The sequence below is a fragment of the Adiantum capillus-veneris genome, chromosome 29, assembly GCF_014529385.1.
Source record: "Adiantum capillus-veneris isolate H3 chromosome 29, ASM1452938v2, whole genome shotgun sequence".
NCBI classification, from domain to species: Eukaryota; Viridiplantae; Streptophyta; class Polypodiopsida; order Polypodiales; family Pteridaceae; genus Adiantum; species Adiantum capillus-veneris.
This window is the reverse complement of record NC_140959.1, coordinates 3,141,171-3,163,420: the sequence shown is the minus strand read 5'-3', so window position 1 is coordinate 3,163,420 and position 22,250 is coordinate 3,141,171. Positions and strand designations below refer to the sequence as shown.

Genomic DNA, 22,250 nt, shown 5'->3' with positions numbered 1-22,250 from the left:
TCATCCACCTCTTTCTGGGAGAGAAGGGGTACCCAGACCAAATCTGCTGCTCCCAACTGGGTTGGCAATAACCCTAGCCTGTCCATGGTTTGAGCCCTTGGTCGAGTGTTGCATAAATTGCACAAATATATTAAATAGTTTTGGAACATTGGCATTCAATTATGAAAAAATAATCTCTATAACAGACATGCGTGCTTGAAGTGCCCTAAATTCTTGATTATCAAGAAATTCATAACTGTCATCCCCTCCCGTAGCCGCACGTGTACCCTCCATGAGAGTATCCGGCCGCTAGGCATCATCAAAAGGGTGAGGTGCAGTGTGCTCAAAATCAAAGGTGTGATTCATGTTGATATCCGAATCCATGGTGACTATGTGCTGTGCTAGGAAGAAAGAAATAATGCCTTGTCTCCAAGGCGCCGGATTGAAACAGAAGAAGAATTTGCACCAAGCTCGCTTGGCCATTCCCAGTTAAAGACACTAATAAACTCTGTTGATATTGAAAGGAAAATGGTAGGTTGAATCAAAGCACCTTGATGATTCACCGATTTTGGTTGCTGAATCCGTACGGTTGCCAAATCGATATCAAAAAATCATTCTTCAATAAGTCTTGTAAATAGATGGGAGAAATTCAAATGCAAGGCCGAAAAACGGCTACTTCAGAATTGTAGGTTCTTGAATAGCGAAGCGTTGAGTATCCCAAAAAATTTCTGAAAATCCTGTAATTGCTGAATTTCAATGAAATTTTGCGAGGTCCTTTTTGTCTTAGGAGCCGAAAAGCTGTGCATGAAGAGCTTGAAGAAGGAGATGTGGGGGAGGGGGACTGTGGGCACACTCCCTTGAAACTCTTAAAAAGAATTTGTAATTGCCCTAAGGCCAAAGGCCTTGGGCCCCTTCCATGTGAAAAAGAGAGCTCTAGAGCGATAGTGGATTCTGCAGGGCAGCACCACGAGGGAGAAGGGAAGAGAGAGGGCCTCGTGTATTACTTCCCGGGCCACGGCCCTGTGACGGAATCTGTTCAGCGGTGGAGAGGGGGAACAGGGAACATGCCCAGGACACACACAGAAATGCCTCCTATAGCTCAGGGCATACACAACACCCCTACCCACTTGAAAACCACCTTCAAACAACACAATCACCAAGACCGCATGCGCACACACGCTCACACAGACTCATCCGAGCCCACATAGAGCATAACACAACCCACACCCATAGAAAATGCACCAACGATCGCCGCCGTTCGCACACAACACCACACGCAATCCCTCCGTCTTTGCATACACACTGTCGGGGGGGCAACACTGCTGACACACGCCCGAACCCACTAGCAATAGAGCAGAGAAGAGGGGGAAGGGGAACCTAGCATGAAACGACCGTCCGCTTCAGAATGGGGGGACTTGCTTCATTCAACAACAAAAAAAAAAATACAACCATGGCCATAGATCGGCACACATCAAGAACAAGCGCGAGGGTGAGCTCTCTCCAGCTCCCCACACCAATCTTTCCCTGACCACTTTTTTCACACTGAGCTCTCTCTCTCTCTCTCTCTCTCTCTCTCTCTCTCTCTCTCTCTTCCTTCGCCTTGTCAAGGCTGGAAAGAAAACCCTTCCGCTTCGCCTCGCTTCACCCTTGACCAAGCAAAGAAAAAAAAAAACCCCTTCATGAAGCTCCCTTCCTTCTTTTTCCAAAACCAAAAAACTCCTAGGGGCAATGACGGCGCCGTCGTTGCCCTTCTCCTTCTTTTGCTTTTTCATTTCCTTTTTCCAAACTTTCTAAAACAAGAAAGTCCTTTGGACAGCGCCTTTTGGTCTCCCTTTCTTTTAAGCTTTTGAAGTTAACACCTCTTTTTTTTTTTCCCCCAAAGTCCAGTCACTCCTTTTGAAGTTAACACCTCTTTTTTTTTTTGCCCAAAGTCAAGCCTTCGATTCCCATACCGTTGCACTCGGACACGGCTAGGCTTGCCACATAATTTTCCTATCACACCATATGGGAGCTCCACCTGTCGGCTCTAGACCCTGAGAACTTCCTCGTGTCCCGACCGCCTCACGGCCTCGAACAATGCTTTCGAAAAATGGGAAAAAACCCCCGATTCCTTTCCGCTGTGATTACCCGTCAATTCGAACTGGGCGCACCTTAGTGCACATGACCCCGATCAAGAGCCGCAAATTTTGATTGATTCCCTACATCACGTGCAATTTTCAAGAACCTTGTAGAGCTCAAAAAACTCATGTCAACGTGCCTACTAATGCGGCCCAATGAGCACACAACTCGCCCCCGTGAAAACTTCGTCGGCCATAACTTTCCATCTATGAGCCCGCTTCTCAATCCGAGAAGACCGGCATGCTCCACAAATTGAGCACTTCAAGCATATCAACTCACATCATCTCTCGCCATCCACTTGCACCCGCCCAATCCGGCAAGGATCTGCAATGCATCCCACTTCAAGGTGCCATATCTTTCACATCCGGGCTCCGTTCGACGAGCCGTCTGGACCTGTTCGGAAAGCCTATCGAGCACCACACCCTGGCACACAAAACCACCACTTTGGGAATATGAGGCTATCACCCAGTTTGGCGTCTGACAGCACACCCTTGGCCAAAAAAACCATCATATGCATACATTTCCCGATCCACCTAACCACAGTGGCACTTCACAGCTGCATTATCACCTGGGCCTGCATCTGCTCGACCACATAGCCCTGCTTGTGCCCATTTCTACCGTCGACAGCATTTGGCTGTACCAGCGGTCCTCTGCGACCTTGACGAGCCCGACCCTGCTGCATTTTGCCATGGTCGACTTCGACCCACCTCCCCACTCAAGCGGCCGTGCACACCTTCGTCTCCTCGGTGGGTTGAATGCACATGCAGTGGAAGAACAAAAAATCACGCACCTCCTTGCTCCCTTCCAAGAATAGCCCCTTGGCTCTTATACCAATATCTGAACCAGATCTGTGACCCCTAAGTCCCTTGTGTGGTGTGAGAACTCAGTAGCTTGAGTCTGGAGCCAGTCAAGTATTGTGTTGGGTCCACTCTGTGAGATCCCTACCGCCCAACGGGAAGGAAAAACCCATCGTTGTGTCCAAAGCCTCAATGCCTCTAGCTGCAAGAAAGAGGACATGGACGTGAAAGCAAGCCTCCTCTAGGTCAGAAGAAGAGTCACACAGAAACCGAGTAAAACTGTAGTCGAAGAAGTCCTAGCGTCTGCGAATGTCAAAGCTAGTCGAACCTCTAGGGACTGCTGCAAAAGGAGAAGTCTGCACCAAAAAAGGCGGCCTCAAGTGGGGCTATCCCTCTCGAGCCACACGGCTCGTAGAGAAAGCACTACCAAGAGATTGCCTCTCAGTAGACGCGTGTCCAGTCCCCTGCGTCTGAGGAGGAGTGGTGGAGGGTTCGGGAGATGAGGCTGTGGGCCCCATCGGGGAGATAGGAGGGACGAGAGGCGAAGGTGGAGGTGGGGGAGGAGGAGGAGGCAGGGCGGCAACGTCTGAGGGAGGAGGGGGTGGAGGAGGAGGAAACGAAGTGGATGGGGCCTCCTTAGGCGGGTCCTGTTGAAGGGGGTCAAAGTGGTTCCCAGTCGTTGCTGAGCTGCAGCAGGTCGGCCACCGGGGGGGGGGGCAGTGGGGCGGGCTCGCCCTTGTCGGCGGCGGCCAGGCATCTACTGCCAATCATCAGCTGTCTGATTGCTGGTCTCAGTCGAGGTACCAGTCGGTGCGTCCTATGTGTCTGGCTGCTGGGCTTGCTCAGCCTTGGGAGGTTGCACATGCGCTGTGGGTCGAGCTCTACTGCGAGGACAGGCCTTTGCTAAATGGCCCATGTGTCTACAAATGAAGCATTGATTCGGGAGGCCCGAATACTCCACGCTCTGACGGAACCAACCCCCACTCACCCGAGGTAGTAGGATGAGTAGGATGACCTTTGGGAGAGTGTGGGTGTTCCCAGTCATTGCTGAGCTGCAGCAGGTCGGCCACCAGGGGAAGCAGTGGGGCGGGCCCGCCCTTGTCGGCGGCGGCCAGGCATCTACTGCCAATCGTCAGCTATCTGATCGCTGATCTCAATCGAGGTACCAGTCGGTGCGTCCTGTGTGTCTGGCTGCTGGGCTTGCTCAGCCTTGGGAGGCTGCGCATGCGTTGTGGGTCGAGGTCTGCTGCGAGGATAGGCCTTTGCCAAATGGCCTATGTGTCTGCAAATGAAGCATTGATTCGGGAGGCCCGAATACTCCACGCTCTGACGGAACCAACCCCCACTCACCCGAGGTAGTAGGATGACCTTCGGGAGAGTGTGGGTGTCCCGAACCAGAACACGTGCTGAAGGGATGGCGGCCGCCTTGGTAGCTACAAAGGCTGCCATGCGAGGTGTCTCCAGGGCAGTTCCAACCTCTGAGCCTATCCTGGATAAGAGTGCCAGGTACTCTCTCCTCAAACCAGGAAAGCAGACGGAGATGGGAAGGTCTGCCTTCTCTACCAGAACATCTGTAGCTGGATCAAAACCATGCCTCCGCTGTCGAAAGTGGGCTCGAACTGCTCGGATGGCCAAGGGGCTCATTGCGATGACCTTGGACGCCATCTCGGAAGTCTCGAACTCTATCTGATAGTAGCCGGGTCCGAGGAACTGTACATCCAAGATCTTGCCCACCTCTGCGAGAAGGCGGGCTTGGAGAAGATCACGCAGCTCTCCTATGCTGGGTCTGGTGCCCAGAATCTTGTAGATGACGGAAGTTGCCTGAAGGCGTTCCACCTCTGCGGCTAGGCTCGCTTGCCATGTCGGTGTGAGAGCAAGTCGAATGGTGGGCTCAGCGGGGTGAGGGGACTTCATCGGAGTCCCTCTATGGCGGAGGTTGAGCCTCCATCTGTGTCTGCTGCTGTGAAGAAAGGGCGAAGTGGCGTCGGCGAACGAAGGCCTCCTGTTGGACCGAGCACGTCGACAGTGCTGTCGATACCAGTCAAGCAGGACTGGGAGTGGGCGAGGAGGTGGACAAGGGGCAGCAGGCAGGCAACGGGCAGGCGGGTGGGCAGCGGGAAGGGCAGGCGGCGGGCAGTGAACAGGTAGGGGGGGGAGGGCAGGAGACGGGGGGAGCGCGAGTGCGATGGCGAGCAGGGGGTGGGGGGATGAACAGCAGCAGTGAGCAATCCAAGCTGCCAATGTATGGTTTGCTTTTGGAATTTTATGTCATTTGTTCAATATATGCTTCTTTTGCTTTTGTTTTTGGAATTTTATGCCATTTGTTCATATGCGTTTGCTGTTGATTGTGGATATGTTGGCACTTGCAGAGCTTTTGCCGTTTACTGGTTTTCCGTGAGTCAGTCCGCATGACATTAGCTGTTTCTAAGTGTGAGTGCTAGATTTCAAGCAGTACACTGGCGATTTACCTGTTTCCTGAGAAATTGAACCTATGTGTACCTGAAGACCAGATCTGTGCTTTCACATTTTGATTTTGAGCAATTTTGACAATGGTCACCACCATTTGAGATGTCTGTTTTTGAGCATTCTAACGTCTTCTGGTGACTTCTGACATCAATTCGAATCATGTACACGTTCTCAAGCAGTAGACAAGTGTCATGCATAGAGCCATTTGCTGGTTTTCCCTTTGCACTTTACTTGTCCGAGTGTGGATATGAAGAAATGTATGGCTCCTAGACATGTGTTGAGTAGCCATGTATAGCCATGTGTTGAGTTCTACTGTTGCGAATATGGTCTTAGATTGATGCCAAACTTCACAGTTATTGGATAGTATTAGCTTCTCAGTCTTGAATTTGTGATTTTGCTCTTAGTACCAGTCTTGAGTCATTTGTACCAAATTTGTATGCAGAACGAACTTATGCAGACCTTGAGTCTTTTATTCCAGAGCTAGCTTATGCAAATCTGGTAAATCTTGTCAACCTTTTGGTTACTCTACATCTTCTGTGCGTGTGTGTGTGTGAGAGAGAGAGAGAGAGAGAGAGAGAGAGAGAGAGACGTCTTTAGCGGTAGGAGACGTCTTTAGTGGTAGGAGAAGTCATTGGCACTTGTATACACTTGGGCTCTATAAACGGAACAACTTGTTGAATCGAGACAAGAAGAGTCATTGGCATTTATTATAATTGGGTGAACTTCTTTGCAGTCCCAATGTTTTTTTTTTTACAACACACTAGAGGGCCCACAGAAGCCCTTCCAAATATTAGCCATGAAACATGGTCGGGCAAGGGCTACGTACCATCAACAAGAGCCACGTGTAGGCATCACCATGGCCACCTAATTGATGCACCACATGTACTGGAACAACGATCAAAACTCGTAGCAACAAGCTAGGAAGCTTCTTCTTGGGTTACCCACTGGGCAAGTTACCCACCCCAGGAGGAGGATGCACTCAAGTTTTCAAGGGCAAGAGCCCTAGCAACATGAACACTACAATGTGTCCCTCTAGAGAGAACCCAATGGGGGTGTTTAACTCACAACCCGTAGGTTGAGAAGCCAAAGACTTATCATTAGACCAACTCTTTGGGGACAGTCACAATGGTTTTTTGTTAATGTATTAGATTTTTCCCTCTTTGAAAGGATTCAAAGCTCACATTTAGCAGGCCCATAGGTAGTGTTAGTGTGTTACTATCTCATGATTTGCAAGGTGAATAACAACAGCGTAAGTGCTCTACAAACATTGAAAGTTGAATGAAAAGCGAGGGGAAGGAGGGTAGCCATCATGAATAGAATAGCCAAAGAGTACAAGCAAGGCCTAATGCAAAAGAGCCTAAAGAGTAAAACAAGAACTAATTTTGAATTTCCATGATGGCATCCCTCAAGGCTATGAACCCAACATTGCCAGGCAAGACACTTTAACGATACTGGTGTAGAATTTGAAGACACCTTTAAACCTTTCAATGAGGAAGAATGGACACACGTGGCCTTGACCATATGCTCGATATCATAATAATGATGAGCCCAATTCTCCTTCATTTTACAATCCTCAAGATGAGAAAGGATCTTCTTCAGAGAGTGTTTATTGGGACGAAACGATCCATGATGCTTCTGCTTCGACATGGGCCTTTGAGATTGTCATTGACCCTCAAGATGGATGGGGAGACTCACTATGAAGGAATTCTTAATTCTAAATTTTTATAAACATTATTTTTGAATCGAGCTTGGGTGGAGACTTTGCCGCCAACCAATATACTCACACAATCCACAGGTGCTCAAACAACATAGCACAACCAAATAATCATCCAAGAAACACTTATCATGCATCACAACTTGTATAAAACTGCATACCCTTGATAGAACTTGCAGAAATAGTATATCTTTCCATGACTCTGCTTACAAACCATATTCTTTTAGCTCTTGCATAAGCACATGCAAATCCTCTCTTTTATACCCCAATTCGTAGCATAAAAATAGCCATTAAGACATTGAGAGGAGGAGAAAGACAAGTGAAAATCAAGGAAGCTGCTATTTGCTTGTGTTATGGAGATCTTAGCCTCCGTATTCTAAAGATCTTCTCTTTTATGTAAGAGTTTAAAAGCAAGGGTAATACAAATGGGGGGTCACCAACCTCATGAACTCTCTCCCTCAATCTTATGTCTTTTCTTGTTAAGTCTTTTCCATCTTTTGATTATATTCATGCTAGTTACTTGGTACGTCCCCAGACATCAGGATGGGTGCTTGCAGAAAGTCTGTCTAGTGTGAATGAGGCCCTTCGGTTATTAAGTTATATAAATAGGACCGGAGTTTCATTTCTGAGATATCTTGTGTGATCACCACACTTGGACTCTAGGCCCTGGGGAGCTTTGCCCGCACACGTGTATTGGTGGGGACTTGGTGGTATGCGACACCGACCCTTGTGGCAGAGGCTAGCTCATTGGTTGCAGGCTCCCAGGGTTGGGGTGAGCCCGTCTTAGCTCTATGGCTGGGAGGTGAGCTTGATGTCCCTCTCACTACGTGTCTAGGTGTGAGTTTGGCTTGCGTGATGTCATGTGTGCAAGATGGATTCGACGAGGGACTAGAATTGGAATCAGAGCCAAGTTCCTGCTCGTATGCACGACATGGCGACGCACACAAAACCATTAGAGCTCATGGGGCCGTGATAGCCCAACCTGGCATGCTCTCCAAATTGTTGTTTAGGGTGGTATGGGACGCTACTAGCAAGAGAGGAGGGCAAGGGGGTCACATGCCAATCGATGGTGGAAATCTGGTGAGTTATTTTTCACAGATTCTTGTGTGTGGAATGTTGATTTTCGAAGTGGCAGTCACATGAATTCTTGGTATGTCTTTATTCTACCTCTTTGTCGCGGGACAAATCGGTGCGGCAGCGGGCTGAATCTCAATGGATCGTAGCAGCAAGGCTACTCTGACACTTACAATACCCGGCCACATATTTAAGTCGTCTGCAAAGGATTCATCTCCCCAATCGTCTGGAATTTCGATGGGAACAATTACCCTATGTGGGCTTACATGGTGCAACATGTCCTTGTGTCGAAGGACGTCTAGAACATTGTGCAGGGCATTGATGCATATCCTCATTTTGAGGATGTAGGCGATGTTGAGGATGTTACAGGTTTTGGTGGCAGGATTGCTGCTTCCATAGTAGTTTTACCTGTGGCGGCTGAGCAAGCTCGTTGGAATGTAAAGGATGTGCAGGCTCATGCTTTGATTGCGTTGTATGTCAAGCGTACTATTACTCCTCACATTTGTTCAGTGAAATCTGTAAGACAGCTTGGGATACTCTGGTTGGTCTTTATGCAAGTCGCAACAATGAGGCAAAAATTGCCTTGCTGCATAAAGAGCTGGAGTCGAAGATTATGCATGAGGACGATGACATGGAAACTTTCCTTGCTGGTGTCAAGGATATCAATGAGTAACTTATTTCTGCAGGTGAAGTCATTTCTGACAGTTCCCTTGTATAGACTGTCCTTGATGCCTTGCTAGATTCTTACCAGACTTTTGCTAGTACTTAGAGACTTATAACCCAAGGAAATCCTAAAGTTGTCAAGTTTGATGAATTACGCACATTGCTGTTGTAAGAGTCACTTTTCAAGAAAAATAGGACTAGACAGTGTGCAATTGAACATGTCTTTATTGCTGCTCAAAGAAAAGGTGGTAAAAACAATGTATCACTTCTCATGGTTCTTCTCCGAGTGGAAAATAACATGTTCCCAATGGCAACAATTCGTTTGGAAATTCTGGTGATAAGGGTAAAAAGAAAATGCGTTGCCATTATTGTAAAGATAATGATCACTTGATCAAGTAGTCAGTGTCCTAAGTTGAAGGCCAAAGAGGCTAAGAAGAAAGAGACTGGTTCCACTACAGATGCAACTATTGTTGAGTCTTTTGTGACGTTGATGTTGATGCAGAATGAGCTTTTATTGTAGAGTGCATTTATGCTCCTAATTTCCCTGATGCATGTTTGTCAGTTGCTGCAAATGCTCATGTGTACAATGGTGCTACAAAGAACATTACCTCTCATCGTGACATTTTTACCCCTCTCAAGGATGTCCCTCTTGGGAATTCGGTCACTTGTGCCAACAATGCCTCTTATCCGGTTCAGGAAGTTGGAAAGATTGTGCTTACTGTTGCAAATGGCAGTTCTTTCACACTTGTTGATGCACTTTATGTACCTGGGATCAAGAAGAATCTTTTGTATGTATCTGCACTTGCTAGACTTGGACTAGTAGTCAAATTTGTGGATGACAGATTTACTATACATGATCTCAGTTTTGGTCATGAAATTGTTGCATCTGGCATTTTATGCTGTGGGATATATAAGCTTACTCTGTATGACAAGTGTGGGCAAAATCTTGCAAATACAATTGTGGATTCTAAGGCTATTTCAGATACAAAACTTTGGCATGCACGTTTTGGACATCTGAATTTTGTCAGTTTACTGCGTTTGCAGAAATCTGATATGGTTGCTTCTTTGCCGCCTCTTGAAGAACACGTTAAACATAATTGTGAAGGCTATATTTTTGGTAAGATGCAATGTTCGAAGTTTTTAAAGGATGGTTCAGTTAGGGCGGGGATATTTTTTGGTAAGTATTTTTTGACGAGCGCTTTTTGAAAATCTGACGAGCAGATTTCATAAAGATACTTTCTTCCTTCTTTTCTCAATTTGTTCTCTCTCTCTCTCTCTCTCTCTCTCTCTCTCTCTCTCTCTCTCTCTCTCACTCTCTCTCTCTCTCTTGATCCTCTTTATCCTTTGTCGACCTCGGTCTCTCTCTCTCTCTCTCTCTCTCTCTCTCTCTCTCTCTCTCTCTGATTTTTTTCCTTGGTAAACACACCTCGATCCCACATTGTCGTCACCATCACTTTTACTCTCTCTCTCTCTCTCTCTCTCTCTCTCTCTCTCTCTCTCATAGTTTCCTACAACGTTAAAATACTTTTCTTCTTCTTCTTCTTCTTCCTCTGTGTGTGTGTGTGTGTGTGTGTGTGAAGTATACACCTAAATCAATTTACATCAAGATTATTGCCAACAAAAAGAGAGATTAAAATTTGTATAACCCAAGATAATCCAAAACATCTTTGCCAAAGGTCCAATTGCTACGTAATCTATATCAACTTCGCCAGCTACAATACATGGCGAAAAATGTGTCACAAAATTGTACAATCATCGACTTCACTCCAAGTTTGGATATGTGCGTTCACGGCTAAGAGCATTGTAGACATGTACTTTGCTTAGCACGGATTGATGTATCAACATGTTTTGATTTTGGCTAAATTGGTTAACTCTCAAAAGAATGAAGACAAGTGCTTGCAAGCCAAATAAATTTTTTTCTTGGCCTCCCTATCGGTGAAATCAGGGCATGTGCAATAGGGTTCATCCTTGATGTGCACCTCATACACCTCCACATGTCAGTCTACTCCGTGATGCTCAACCTTGAAGGCTTCATGCGATATTTCTACAATGCATTTCTCTTCAATCACCTTTGCCTTTAAACAAAGAGAAATCCCAATTTTTTTAGCTGCCTCCTCTGAAATGGAAGTCCAAAATTTGACTCTTATGCCATTTTTTAGTATTGAACCACTTCTACTTGCTTTTGTTGAAGCAGAAGAGGAATCGCCTCCACCCCTAGGAGGAGTTCGCATGGTGGTTGCACTCTCTCTATCTCTTTCAACTGTCTCCACTAGAAATCCTCCTTCAAGTAGTACCTCAACTTCTTCATCTGTGATATTTGTTCCTAGATCAACCGGCCAAGTTGTTGGAGGAGGAGCTAACCTTGGTTCCATATGATGATCCACCACATAGCAATGAGTAACATGTTAGGGACAAAACCAGAACCATTGTCTGAGTAGCCCAGTTGGATGTTTTCTATACCCCTCAAAGGATGGTGCAGGAGTGCCTTTACTACATGCCAGAATATTTTGTCCACATCTTTTTCCACCGCTGGGGGTACCACTGCATGTCACACGACTATCGATCGAGGTTCTTCTGATTGTCCACATAGGTTCATTGACCTTTCGTTCCAAAACACAAATCTTCGTCTTCTCTTTGGAATTCTCACTCCCACTTCCACCCCTGAATCTTCCGTGAAAATGATCTTCCTTGGTCTTCCATGTATTGTGCGGTCTCGTTGTTTTGCATTGTACTCTGGACTATGTGTCGATTCATCCTCAATATCAATTACAATCGCTGGCCCTCGCTTTTTCCGAACGGTTTCTTTGTCTCCTTCAAGCGGGGTACGAGCTTTATACATGGGTGTTCCAGATGTAGCCTCATTTACTACTCTTATCACTTATGCTGGACTAGAGGAAACTCTTTCCTTTAGCCTCTCTAGTGAAGGACCCTTTCCAATATGCTTACCTTCAGAGTAAGAAAATGCCTTTGTGCTTTGTAGTATTACAATTGCCATATTTGAAGTACATGTATTATACAATGAGATTTTTCTTTTGAAACCCAGCTACCATGCTTGCTCTCAGCCAAGTTGATTCTTGGAGTGTTTGCCCCATCAGCACTTCTCTCTATTGCTGACATGATGCTCTCCCAATGTGCGATATGCACCTCCTACCAACTCAACCAAGAGTCCATTGTAGGGATGTTTTCATGCAATTTTCATTTAGCCACCATTGTCAAAGTAGAAGAGACTCCGCTGCAGCTGCCTCTTTAAAGGGGGCTAGACGCCACTTTTCGCACATGTCTTTGTGGGTTTGTTGAGATGAAGAGACAATGTACTTTGTGGTGTGTGCCACCATGCTTTGTTTCCAATGAAAAAGGCAAGATCACTCTCAATGTTGTAGAACATTGTCTTTGCCACCATTGAACATTGTGCGAACTGCATTCTAGTTGGCTTGAGCTTCCTCCGCCATGAATACATGGAAATCCGCTCTCTCACATCCATGATCCTCTATAACTTCATTTATGCACTTCCAAAAAAGAATTTGTGCCATGTCTTCCTCTTTCATCTCACATGTTGCAATAGTAAGGAGATCCTGCATACTGCAACAGAAGACAAGCACATTAGTAAACACGCTGCTGGTTGTTTCGTAAGATATGCTAACTTTTGAAATATGTTCTTAAGACAACAAACCCTGGATTGTAAACGTGGCATGTCATTGCCACCCAATCCGCCACTCAATGAGTGTGATCAAATTGCATTCAAGCGCGCCGAAGATCTCCAGGTCCACTTCGTCGCATTCTATTAACCAAATCCAATCTCGCCACAGCAAGGAGTCCACACCAAAGCTCTCCTTTGTTGGCCCGTTCCTAGTTGCAGCCACGGACCTTTAAATTACTTTGAAATATTATGTCCAAACAAGAGAAAATAAAAGCATCCTCACCAATTGTCCTCCACCAAGGGGTCCATTATCTCAACAACATTTAGAAATTCTTGCTCACTAAGTACATGGCTAGAGCCCCCCTCTTGCATCAAAGTTTTCGTCACAATTTCCTTTGCCTCACACATTTGCACCTTTTTCGCGCTTGCATGTCTATCCACACTGAGAACTCGTGCAACCATTTCTTTGGTTTTATTTGTGAGCCCTTTTGATGACCCATCCCGCATGTCATGTTGGTGAGTTCCTTGATGTACCATTAATCTACTCGTACTCTCGTCTCTTCGCATAACATAATATACGAAGCAATCACATGTACGCTTTCTATGTGCCAAATCTTTACATGCTTTCTTGACAAAGTGAGAGGACCTCGCATATTTAGATGTGTCCAAAAATGTGTCTCCAATCTTTGGCCCAAAGGAATAGTGCTACCATAGATAGCTAAGGTCTCCCACCCTCTCATTTGAAATTCCTTTCCTCATCAACCGAAGCTTGGATACTCTTGAAATTCTTTCCTTGCATTAAGTGGGAAAAAAAAAGTACATACCAACCAACAAAAAGCATTGCATGTTAGAACCTTATAGAAGTGCAAAGTCTTTAGGGGTTGACATGAAGGACCTTTTTATGAGGCTAATAGGCATGTTCTTTTTTGCTGCGACATGTAGGCTTCTATGAGCTCTCATGCTTTTTCTTTGAATTTTTCTATGATGGCATAGATAAGTCATCCCAACAATCATGTTACCTTTCTACTAACAAGCTACCAAAGAAAGGAGACTCTGAAGCCCAACTAATTGCATGATTTACTCTAGTATCCAATCTTCCACATCCTTTTCAATATTTTGACTTGCTTGAATCACTACTTTTTTTTTGTCGAAATTGTCAATATGAACTGGTGCACCATCGAATGGATGGCCGAGGCCTCTTTGAGGAATTCCGAATGATATTCCTACAATGGGAATCAAGAGAGATAGGTTTTGTTCTAATTTCCTAGATTTGCTTCTGGAGTTGAGCCAACATAGCGACAAAGATGAGCACAATGAACACTCCAATGCAGATATCAATCATTACGTACCCAAAGCTTGACCTGATAGCTATGTGTCCATTAGAAAATCGTTGCTCATGCAATCGATCATTGGGCGAAGAAGACAATGCTAGTGACGAGGGTGGAAACAGAATGCATTGGGTAGTTGGAGATGGAGCTCAAGCTTGAGTTATGCATGATAGGGATGATGAATTGTGAAGAAGAGCTGCTTCCATGGAGCAAGGGTGACCATCGTCATCATCACGTCAAAGCCAAAATTTTGGACACAAAAGGAGCATATACCACATGTCTTTCGACGGAGCAGATGGTCAAAGAAAGTGTCGAGCAACTAGATGGAGCCAAAATGGAGTAATGATATTAGTGATCAATACTTGAATGTGGAGTAATGAGACATCACATGCTACTTGATTGCAAAATAATGAGAGACACGCGATATTACTGCTTCCAAGTTATCCTCTACTGTGTAACATGGGATGTGGTCACCCCCCTTCCTGTGTCTCCACCATTGTGAAACGTGCCAAAACCCATCCTACCGGCGCGAATCACTGGTTCCAACATGCATCCTCCCATCCTCCATGCTCCTCCCATCCTGATCATGGGCTACGTCCATTAAGCAAAAGGCTAATGGCATATCGTGGGTATAGGTTCTCTCTCTCTCTCTCTCTCTCTCTCTCTCTCTCTCTCTCTCTCACACACACACACACACACACACACACACACACACACACACATTGTCTCATGACCTCGTGGTCCTTGCAAGGGGCAGCCGCCTAGCGAAGAGACAAAACTCCAAGAAGAGAAAGTGAGGCTCCTCATCATCCGTGACACAGTCCTGTAGAAAATTGACACCAAGTCATTAGGCAGCCGATTGCTGCTGTCCTAGCATAGCTGGCCTTGCGAGTTGCCACACTGCCAACAAGCTTTGTGAAATTTTGTCTTGCATCCATTTTGATAGTGCAGCCATGCCTTGTCTTTGGCATAGCATATCATTGTCCTACACGTCATAATTTGCAGCACTATCTCTACAGGATTTGGACATCTTGTCGATGTTTTCTTGCTCACGCACTACTCTCACCTTGGCCACATAGCCATGTCATCAGTACTTGCTCTATTCTATTGCCCTGCCCAAGCTAAACCGAAGCCTTGCTCACCAATGCTCATCTCGTCACACATGCTACAACTTGGAGCGCATCTCTCACTGCTCATACTAGCCTCACACGCCGGTTACCCGCCTAGCCTCACCTGCTACAACTTGGAGCGCAGCTCGTACTAACCTCATAGGCCGGTTACCCGCCTTAGCTCACTCAGTGAGTCTTGACGCTCTGCATGGCTGGTCGTCGGAGCTCTTCTATACACAGCAACAACGTCTTACCTCGTGTTGCCTCGTCATCTCGATTGTGGCTGCAGCCCGCCTTATTCCCTCACCACAGACATTGCACTGCTCGACTCAACTGCTCGCATTGCATTGCTGGACTCAACTACTTGCTGCACGTGCTGCCTTATCTTGTTCTTTTGTTTTTTCACTTTTTCGAAGTGAAATTCTTTTAAGGTAATATTTCGACTGAGAAAGAGAGCGAATATCGAGAGGTGGACCAGACGGTCAAATGATTCCATACTTTAGTATTGCTTACATTTGTATGACGCGTTGTGGCTCCATTTTGATGATGGGCTGCAACGTGCGCCTACTCATGAGTACGTAAACGGCTAGCGCTGATGGCATATCATGTATAGGTTCTCTCTCTCTCTCTCTCTCTCTCTCTCTCTCTCTCTCATGACCTCGTGGTCCTTGCAAGGGGTAGCCGCCTGGCACGAACAACTGTAGGCCACTGCACAACAGAGTTTAGTTTTCAAGACTCAGTGAAGACATGCACAACAAGTGCCGTGGGGTAGATTGAGGCCGAAGTTGGAGATAGCGACCAGGATGGCGGGGCGATTGAGGAGGCCCAACACGCACGACAACAACCGATTTGATGACCTGACAACAGTCATCCCCAGTGCCGGTCTTGACGGTGCCGCCCCCATCATGTAATTGGCACACTTCATTCTTAGCCCCATCAAGGTGGTCGAGCACAATGCTGCCCCTTGAACCACCTCCACTCCCTACAGGGCCGCAGAGTAGGCCATGAGCACAAGGCTCCTTATCTACTTTGCTTCACCACTACGTTTTCCTGATCTGCAACCAGATTGTACTTAGATTTTGATTTGATGATCCTCTCTCTAATAAAAAATAAAATAAAATAAAACCCTCCTGAAACAGTTTGCGTCGGTGCGGACTGTTTCAAGAGGTTTTTTAAGAAGTTTTTAGACATCATTTTTTGGATGGCTCTACCTACCATGCTGACGCTCATCACGTCTCTCTCTCTCTCTCTCTCTCTCTCTCTCTCTCTCTCTCTCTCTCGCGTACATATCCCGTAGTAGGTAGCTTGAGCTTCCTTGAGCCAAGAAGTCTCTCTCTCTCTCTCTCTCTCTCTCTCTCTCTCTCTCTCTCTTTAAAAAAACTACTAAAAACAGTACGTGCCGGCGCAGACTGTTTTCAATTTTTTTTTTTTTTGGAGAGAGAGAGAGAGAGAGAGAGAGAGAGAGAGAGAGAGAGAGAGAGAGAGAGAGACTTGTGGAGCTTGAGATGGTTGTCGATATTGCAGAGAACATGGTAGAGCTCAAAGCTCTACTCGACCAAGCTACACGATGTCGTCGCGACCTCATGTGCAGAGTCTTATATCCTTTGAGATATAGACATTAGAAATGGTAGCAGCCTTGTCTGCGCAATATCAAGGGAAGGCCACATTACTTCATACATCAAAAAGTCAAAGATCATCAACTCATTATAAAGTTTGTCTAGTTTTAGCTGGGATCTGGATGTTGAAAAGTAAAAGATCTAGATATCTCTCTTCAAGGGGCCTCTAAGGAGAAAATTGACGTTGATGTGGAATTTAAGGCAAGATTCTTGGAGTTGAAGGTCCATGATATTGATGGCAAGAATGATTGTCTGGGTGCGTCGTGTCTGTGTAAAGATATCGTACCTGAGAAATATAATGTCATTGTTAGGCCTACTCGGGTTAACATTATGTTGAAGAAGCGGGAGAAGGGCACCTGTCAATATCTTCATGGGAATGAAGACAAGTCAAAGCTGTGGAGTGATGATAAAGAACCCATGTCTGGGCTCATGCAAATAATGATGAATTTTTTACTTTGTTGCGACTTTGTACTATAGAAAGCCGAGAGCTTCATGGTAGGATAGGTGGTTTGGGGTCATGGTGAGAGTCCATGGTAGTTCCAACTTCTTTTGGAGACGTCGCTAATGGTATACGGTTTTATATTCTGGTATAGAAGTAGATCTTTCCAGTTGATTGTTGATATAGCGGTCATGATTGGTCCAAAGAACTATTTTGGTATGGAAGTAGATCCATCCACTTGATTGGTCCAGAGAGTTGGCATCAATGTTCTCAGGGAAAATCATACAAATTTCCCTTATGGTAGATTCAAACCTAGGAAAGTTTTCCCACTAATCGGCATGTTTTACAATTTAACTCTATTTTTATGAATTCTCCAAGTAGATTTCTCCCTCTCCATCTATTTTGATTTTTCAACATCCAGTGCTCACCCAAAACATTTATGAGAGAAACTAGTGATAAAATCAGCTCAAGGCTAAGCTGAGGCACACTTTTTTCGAACATTGGTTGGCATGGTAGCGGCATCAAACCTCCATTTTTTCGTAGAGAGAGGGAGGTTTCTCAAATCACATATAGACCTGAGAGAGAGAGAGAGAGAGAGAGAGAGAGAGAGAGAGAGAGAGAGCATGGTAGCGGCATCAAACCTCCAAAAACTAAAAAAAAGCCCAAAAAACTCAAATAAAATATTTTGTGACTACAATATTGATAGAATGCCGAATGAGATGCTGCTTATAACAAAGCTCAATGTTTGTGAGAAAGTAGCTCGGTTTTTTCTTTGCTCGAGAATGGTCACTCGCCGTTTGGTAAGACTTAGGAATATGCACCAATGGAGCATCCATGCCAATAGAATTTGAGACCGTGTCATCTTCGACTAGGACCACGAACTTTGTAGAAAAAGATGCATCCACAACATAAAACTCCTCTCCCAAATGATTGCTTGTTCTCTCCATTGGCACTGTCAACTCTTCACTCCCAACCATGACAATTGCATGGAAAGCAAAAAAAGTTTGTGGCAAAACATGCTCTTGTAGTTATTTAACCCCAAATATAATCTTCCCATTGATAAAGGGAAAAGCCCTTTCGAAAGAACGGAAGACTATAGTGCATGACATGATAGTCAAGTAGAAATCTCTTGCAGGAGTTTGAAAAGATGAGAGAAAGTGTTTAGTTGAGTCTAGAGGATTTAAAAGCATTTAATATTGGTCTTAGTAGTTATTAATAATATTAAATAATTTTTGAAATCCCCCCATCTCTCTCTCTCTCTCTATCTTTCCCCGTGTCAGTGAAACCCCGCACACCTCCCCCTCTCCTCTCTCCCTCTCCCCCCTTGTGAATCACCCTAAACCTGAATCACCCTCCTCTCTATTGCTCTCTCTCTCTCTCTCTCTCTCTCTCTCTCTCTCTCTCTCTCTCTCTCTCTCCCCGTGTGAATCGCACCCCGTTTCCTCCCCCCCCCCCCCCCCCCCCCCCCTCTCTCTCTCTCTCTCTCTCTCTCTCTCTCTCCCCGTGTGAATCGCACCCCGTTTCCTCCCCCCCCCCCCCCCCCCCCCCTCTCTCTCTCTCTCTCTCTCTCTCTCTCTCTCTCTCTCTCTGTGGGATGGGTGTCTAGCCTCACTCCTATCTTATTGCAGACATAGCGAGAACCACAATTATAATTGTCAATCCATGGGACGAAGCTGACTCGACTAGTGCATAGAGGTTACAAGAGGTTGTCAATCTCTTGGAAAACAACAAATAACTCGCATCTAACTCAAGATACACTCAAATGATTGAAATCCAAAAGCTAATCACTCTTTGGCAAACAAATCACATTCGTTTACAACATCAAACGACATCCAAACGTCACGAAACTTCTAGAACATGTTTAGAAGACCCGAGCACACATGCTTATGGTCTCAAATCTCACTTTAGGTCAAGTGCAAAAATCGCGATTATTAACAGCCAGTTACTTTTTGACCTTAGTCATTTTCGACCCAGAATGTATCTAAATGCTTAGCAGTTATGCGCCAATACGAAGCTACAAAATACTGTGAAATGCTTACATCAATGCGTAGAGCTCTTACCTGTGGTTGCAATGCAACAGATGCGATTGCAATGTGACAAAAGGTTGGGTCTTTCTAAAGGGCTGCAGGTGCTCTTGTGAACATAATCAAATATCGTGGATTCTTGTTCAGCCAACTCTTTCTCCACTTGGGGTGGACTTCCTCTGTGCCTTCTACTTGCATATCTTTGTATAATCTTTCTTTGAGATGTAAAATCTCTACCTTGATAAAAGGATATGGAAATGATTATTGATGCCATTGTGCATTGATTTGCTTGGGAGTGAGTTGAGTGACGTTGACTGAATGGAGAACTCTTAACTCCTAATCCATCGCTGCTTTCCATTGTTCATCTGTCTCCTGAGCAACCTGTCCTTTAAGTGCATCTTGTTCAGCTTTGAAAAGATGGACTATGGGAACTTGCTCAACATCTGTTAGTGGTACCTGGAAATCTTCCTCTCCTCCTAGCCCTTCTTCCGGCTGTGTTTCCATCTCAGCGAAAGAGACTGAAGTTCAACATTTGGTTGTTCTGAGGTATCAGCTTCTTCTTGTGTCTCTGGCTATCCTTCTCGCAGCAGATGATTGACTCGCTTGAGCTCTGCTATCTCCTTGAGCAACTGTTCTTCTTGTTGTACCCTCATCAATGCAAGGTCTCTTCGTTGTGACTGCTCTAGCTTTATCTCGAGTTTGAGATCCTTATTCTTCTTTTCCAATGCCTTATATACTTGATCGATACCTTCCATTGAGGCAACTGCGGGATTTTTCATGGTGCCTGATCATTGATCCTTTGCTCTGAATATTGCAGAGATGCGTTTGCTACGTCAAGTTGCACTTGGATCTTTTGTAATGACAGAGTTGTGGTTAGGAGTTCATTGGTTACCTCTGTCAGATGTTGGTCTTTGATTTTGTAGGCATCTGTTAACTTGGTGAGAAGTTCACCTAGCTCCTCCATTTTCTTTTGTTGCTTCTCTTTTGCTAGCTGATGTTGTTTAGCTTCAGCTCTCAAGTCCTGGTTTTGTCTATGAAGATTTGAGATGACATTCATTCTTTCAGTTAGCTCTCGAGATTCTTCATCAGATTTATAAACTCTCTTTGTCGAGCGGGTGGTTCTTGGAGAAGGCTTGGGCAGACACAATCCATGTGTTCTGATGTGGGACAGGCGGAAAATTGTCTGCCATGCCAATAGCTTTCAACAGATTCTTCATCAGATTTGTAAACTCTCTTTGTCGAACGGGTGGTTCTTGGAGAAGGCTGGGCAGACACAATCCAATGTGTTCTGATCTGGGACAGGTGGAAAATTATCTGCCATGCCAATAGCATGGTATGCTATTCTTGTCAGTACCTCAGGTGCACCCAGATATGTGATCTTACCCTCTTTCTTGGTGCCCTTTAGCATTGTCAGCGCATACTGAGCGTGGTCAATCGGTTGCCTGGTTGTCAACTTCAACACTTGTGTGAATGTAGTCGCAACTGCATGATTAGGTGTTGTGTACCTTAGCGGTCTCTTTGCTAGAAAGTGAAAGTGGTGGTGATACAACCGTGCTGGTCTTCCATTTGCTTCTGAATGAGGTCAGCAAAGGTTGCCGCATCAGTCTCCTTCGTGAAGGTGCTTGCTCTCTTCCTGTCTCGGGCCTCATTGTCATCCCTTCTGTTGGCAACTTGAGAGCCTCGGCCACAATTTCCTTTGTGATCACTACTTCAACTTCCTTCCCTTGTTGGTCAGTAATTTGGGCTGATCCATCTTCCTTAATTGTAGACAAGAGCTCATAGGCTTTCTGAAAGTCTACGCCACACGTTTCTTGGTTGTAGAATTCTTTGAGGCCGAGTCTTGTGTTGGCCTCCTTTCTGTCTGGATTTGCCACGATATCATAGATTTCTTTCGGTAGTAAGCTCCAAAAATTCAAGTTAGCTTGCTGCTAACACTCTCTCGCATGAAATGTCCCCATCCTCTCTCTCTCTCTCTCTCTCTCTCTCTCTCTCTCTCTCATATGAACTGCCCCCCATCTCCCCCTCTCTCCCTGTGTGGACTGTCCCCATCCCCTTCTCTCTCTTTCTCTCCCCATCTCTCTCTCTCTCTCTCTCTCTCTCTCTCTCTCATGTGAATCACCCTCACCCCCCCCCCCCCCTCTTCTACTCTCTCTCTCTCTCTCTCTCTCTCTCTCTCTCTCTCTCTCTTTCTAGTGCAACCTTTTTTTGACCTAGTAGACAACAGTTCACTCTTTTGATCATAACTTTTTCATCCGAACTCCGATTTGGGTGACCTATAGCCTCAATCGAAGAGCATGACACCCTCTACACATTGATGCAAAGAAAGAAATTTTCAGAGTTATGGAATGCGTTTTTGTAGCAGCATTTCTAAAGTAAACAGGTTCAAAAAAGTTGACTCTCATCTCTTATTTTACATACAATGTCTTCCGACACTCGCAAGGATTCTTGTTTTTCAACAAGTTTCCCAACCATTGTGGAAAATGATCCAAAATCTCCTAAGTGTAGTAGTGATAGAAACTGTGTTCCATGCTTGAAAAGTTTTTCATAAATCTCAACAAGTGTTTACCACATGTGTTTTCACCGGTGTGATAGTTCTTCCTTCCAACGGTGTGATTCGTGCAAGGCTATAGAGGCACTCATTTTTCTTGCCGTTTGCACACTAACATTGTTTTGGTGCCCCCACGGAGGAGCAAGTGCTCCCATGCTCCAATTCTTGTGAAATATGTATTCTACAAGCAGAGAATGTAAAAGGGATGTGGGTCCTTATGGACAACTGCCTATGTATGTGCAAATTATGGACAATACTTGAGACAGTCGTATAATTGGATTGCAGCTTTTGGAGGGTCATGAGGTTTTGTGAAGCCAAGCACTGGGAGCCGGGTTACCCAGTGTGAGGTGGATTAGGTACTGGAGCGATCCGTCGACATCCCTTGAGCTTTCGACGTCACATGTAAGTGTTTTTGTGGCAATCAAACATGTCGGACGAGTTTCCACAGTTTCATGGATTGCCTAATGAGAATGCACATGCTTTTATTAAAAAATTGGAAGTCAGTTGCTTACTGCAAAATATATTAGACCAAGCTATATTGTTGCGGTTGCTGCAATACAATTTACAGGATGAGGCAAAAATTTGGCTACACAATCATGAACAGTTGGTGCAAGCACAAACGCTAGGAGTGGCTTTGGACTACAATCGTGTGAATCAAGCTTTTTTGGTACAATACAGATCCATTGAAGTGCCTGATGAAGTTTGGTATGAAATTTTGGGGTACAGTCAAAAGATTAA

The 22,250-nt window shown here is 45.3% G+C and overlaps 1 protein-coding gene and 1 pseudogene across 2 annotated transcripts in view; both read left to right on the top strand.

Moving 5' to 3' along the window:
• LOC147418659 (uncharacterized) overlaps positions 1 to 9,801 on the top strand; it is a 51,429-nt gene extending 41,628 nt beyond the window's left edge. Inside the window, exons 2-3 of one of the 2 annotated variants that reach the window (XM_086506199.1) lie at positions 5,803 to 5,858; positions 9,374 to 9,801. In XM_086506199.1, the coding sequence (XP_086362325.1) occupies positions 5,803 to 5,858; positions 9,374 to 9,631 (314 nt within the window). In that variant the 3' untranslated portion in view covers positions 9,632 to 9,801. The other variant, XM_086506200.1, reaches the window with a different exon arrangement.
• Positions 9,802 to 16,390: 6,589 nt separating this feature from the next.
• LOC147418658 (uncharacterized) lies at positions 16,391 to 16,978 on the top strand (annotated as a pseudogene).
• The last annotated feature ends 5,272 nt before the right edge of the window (positions 16,979 to 22,250 follow it).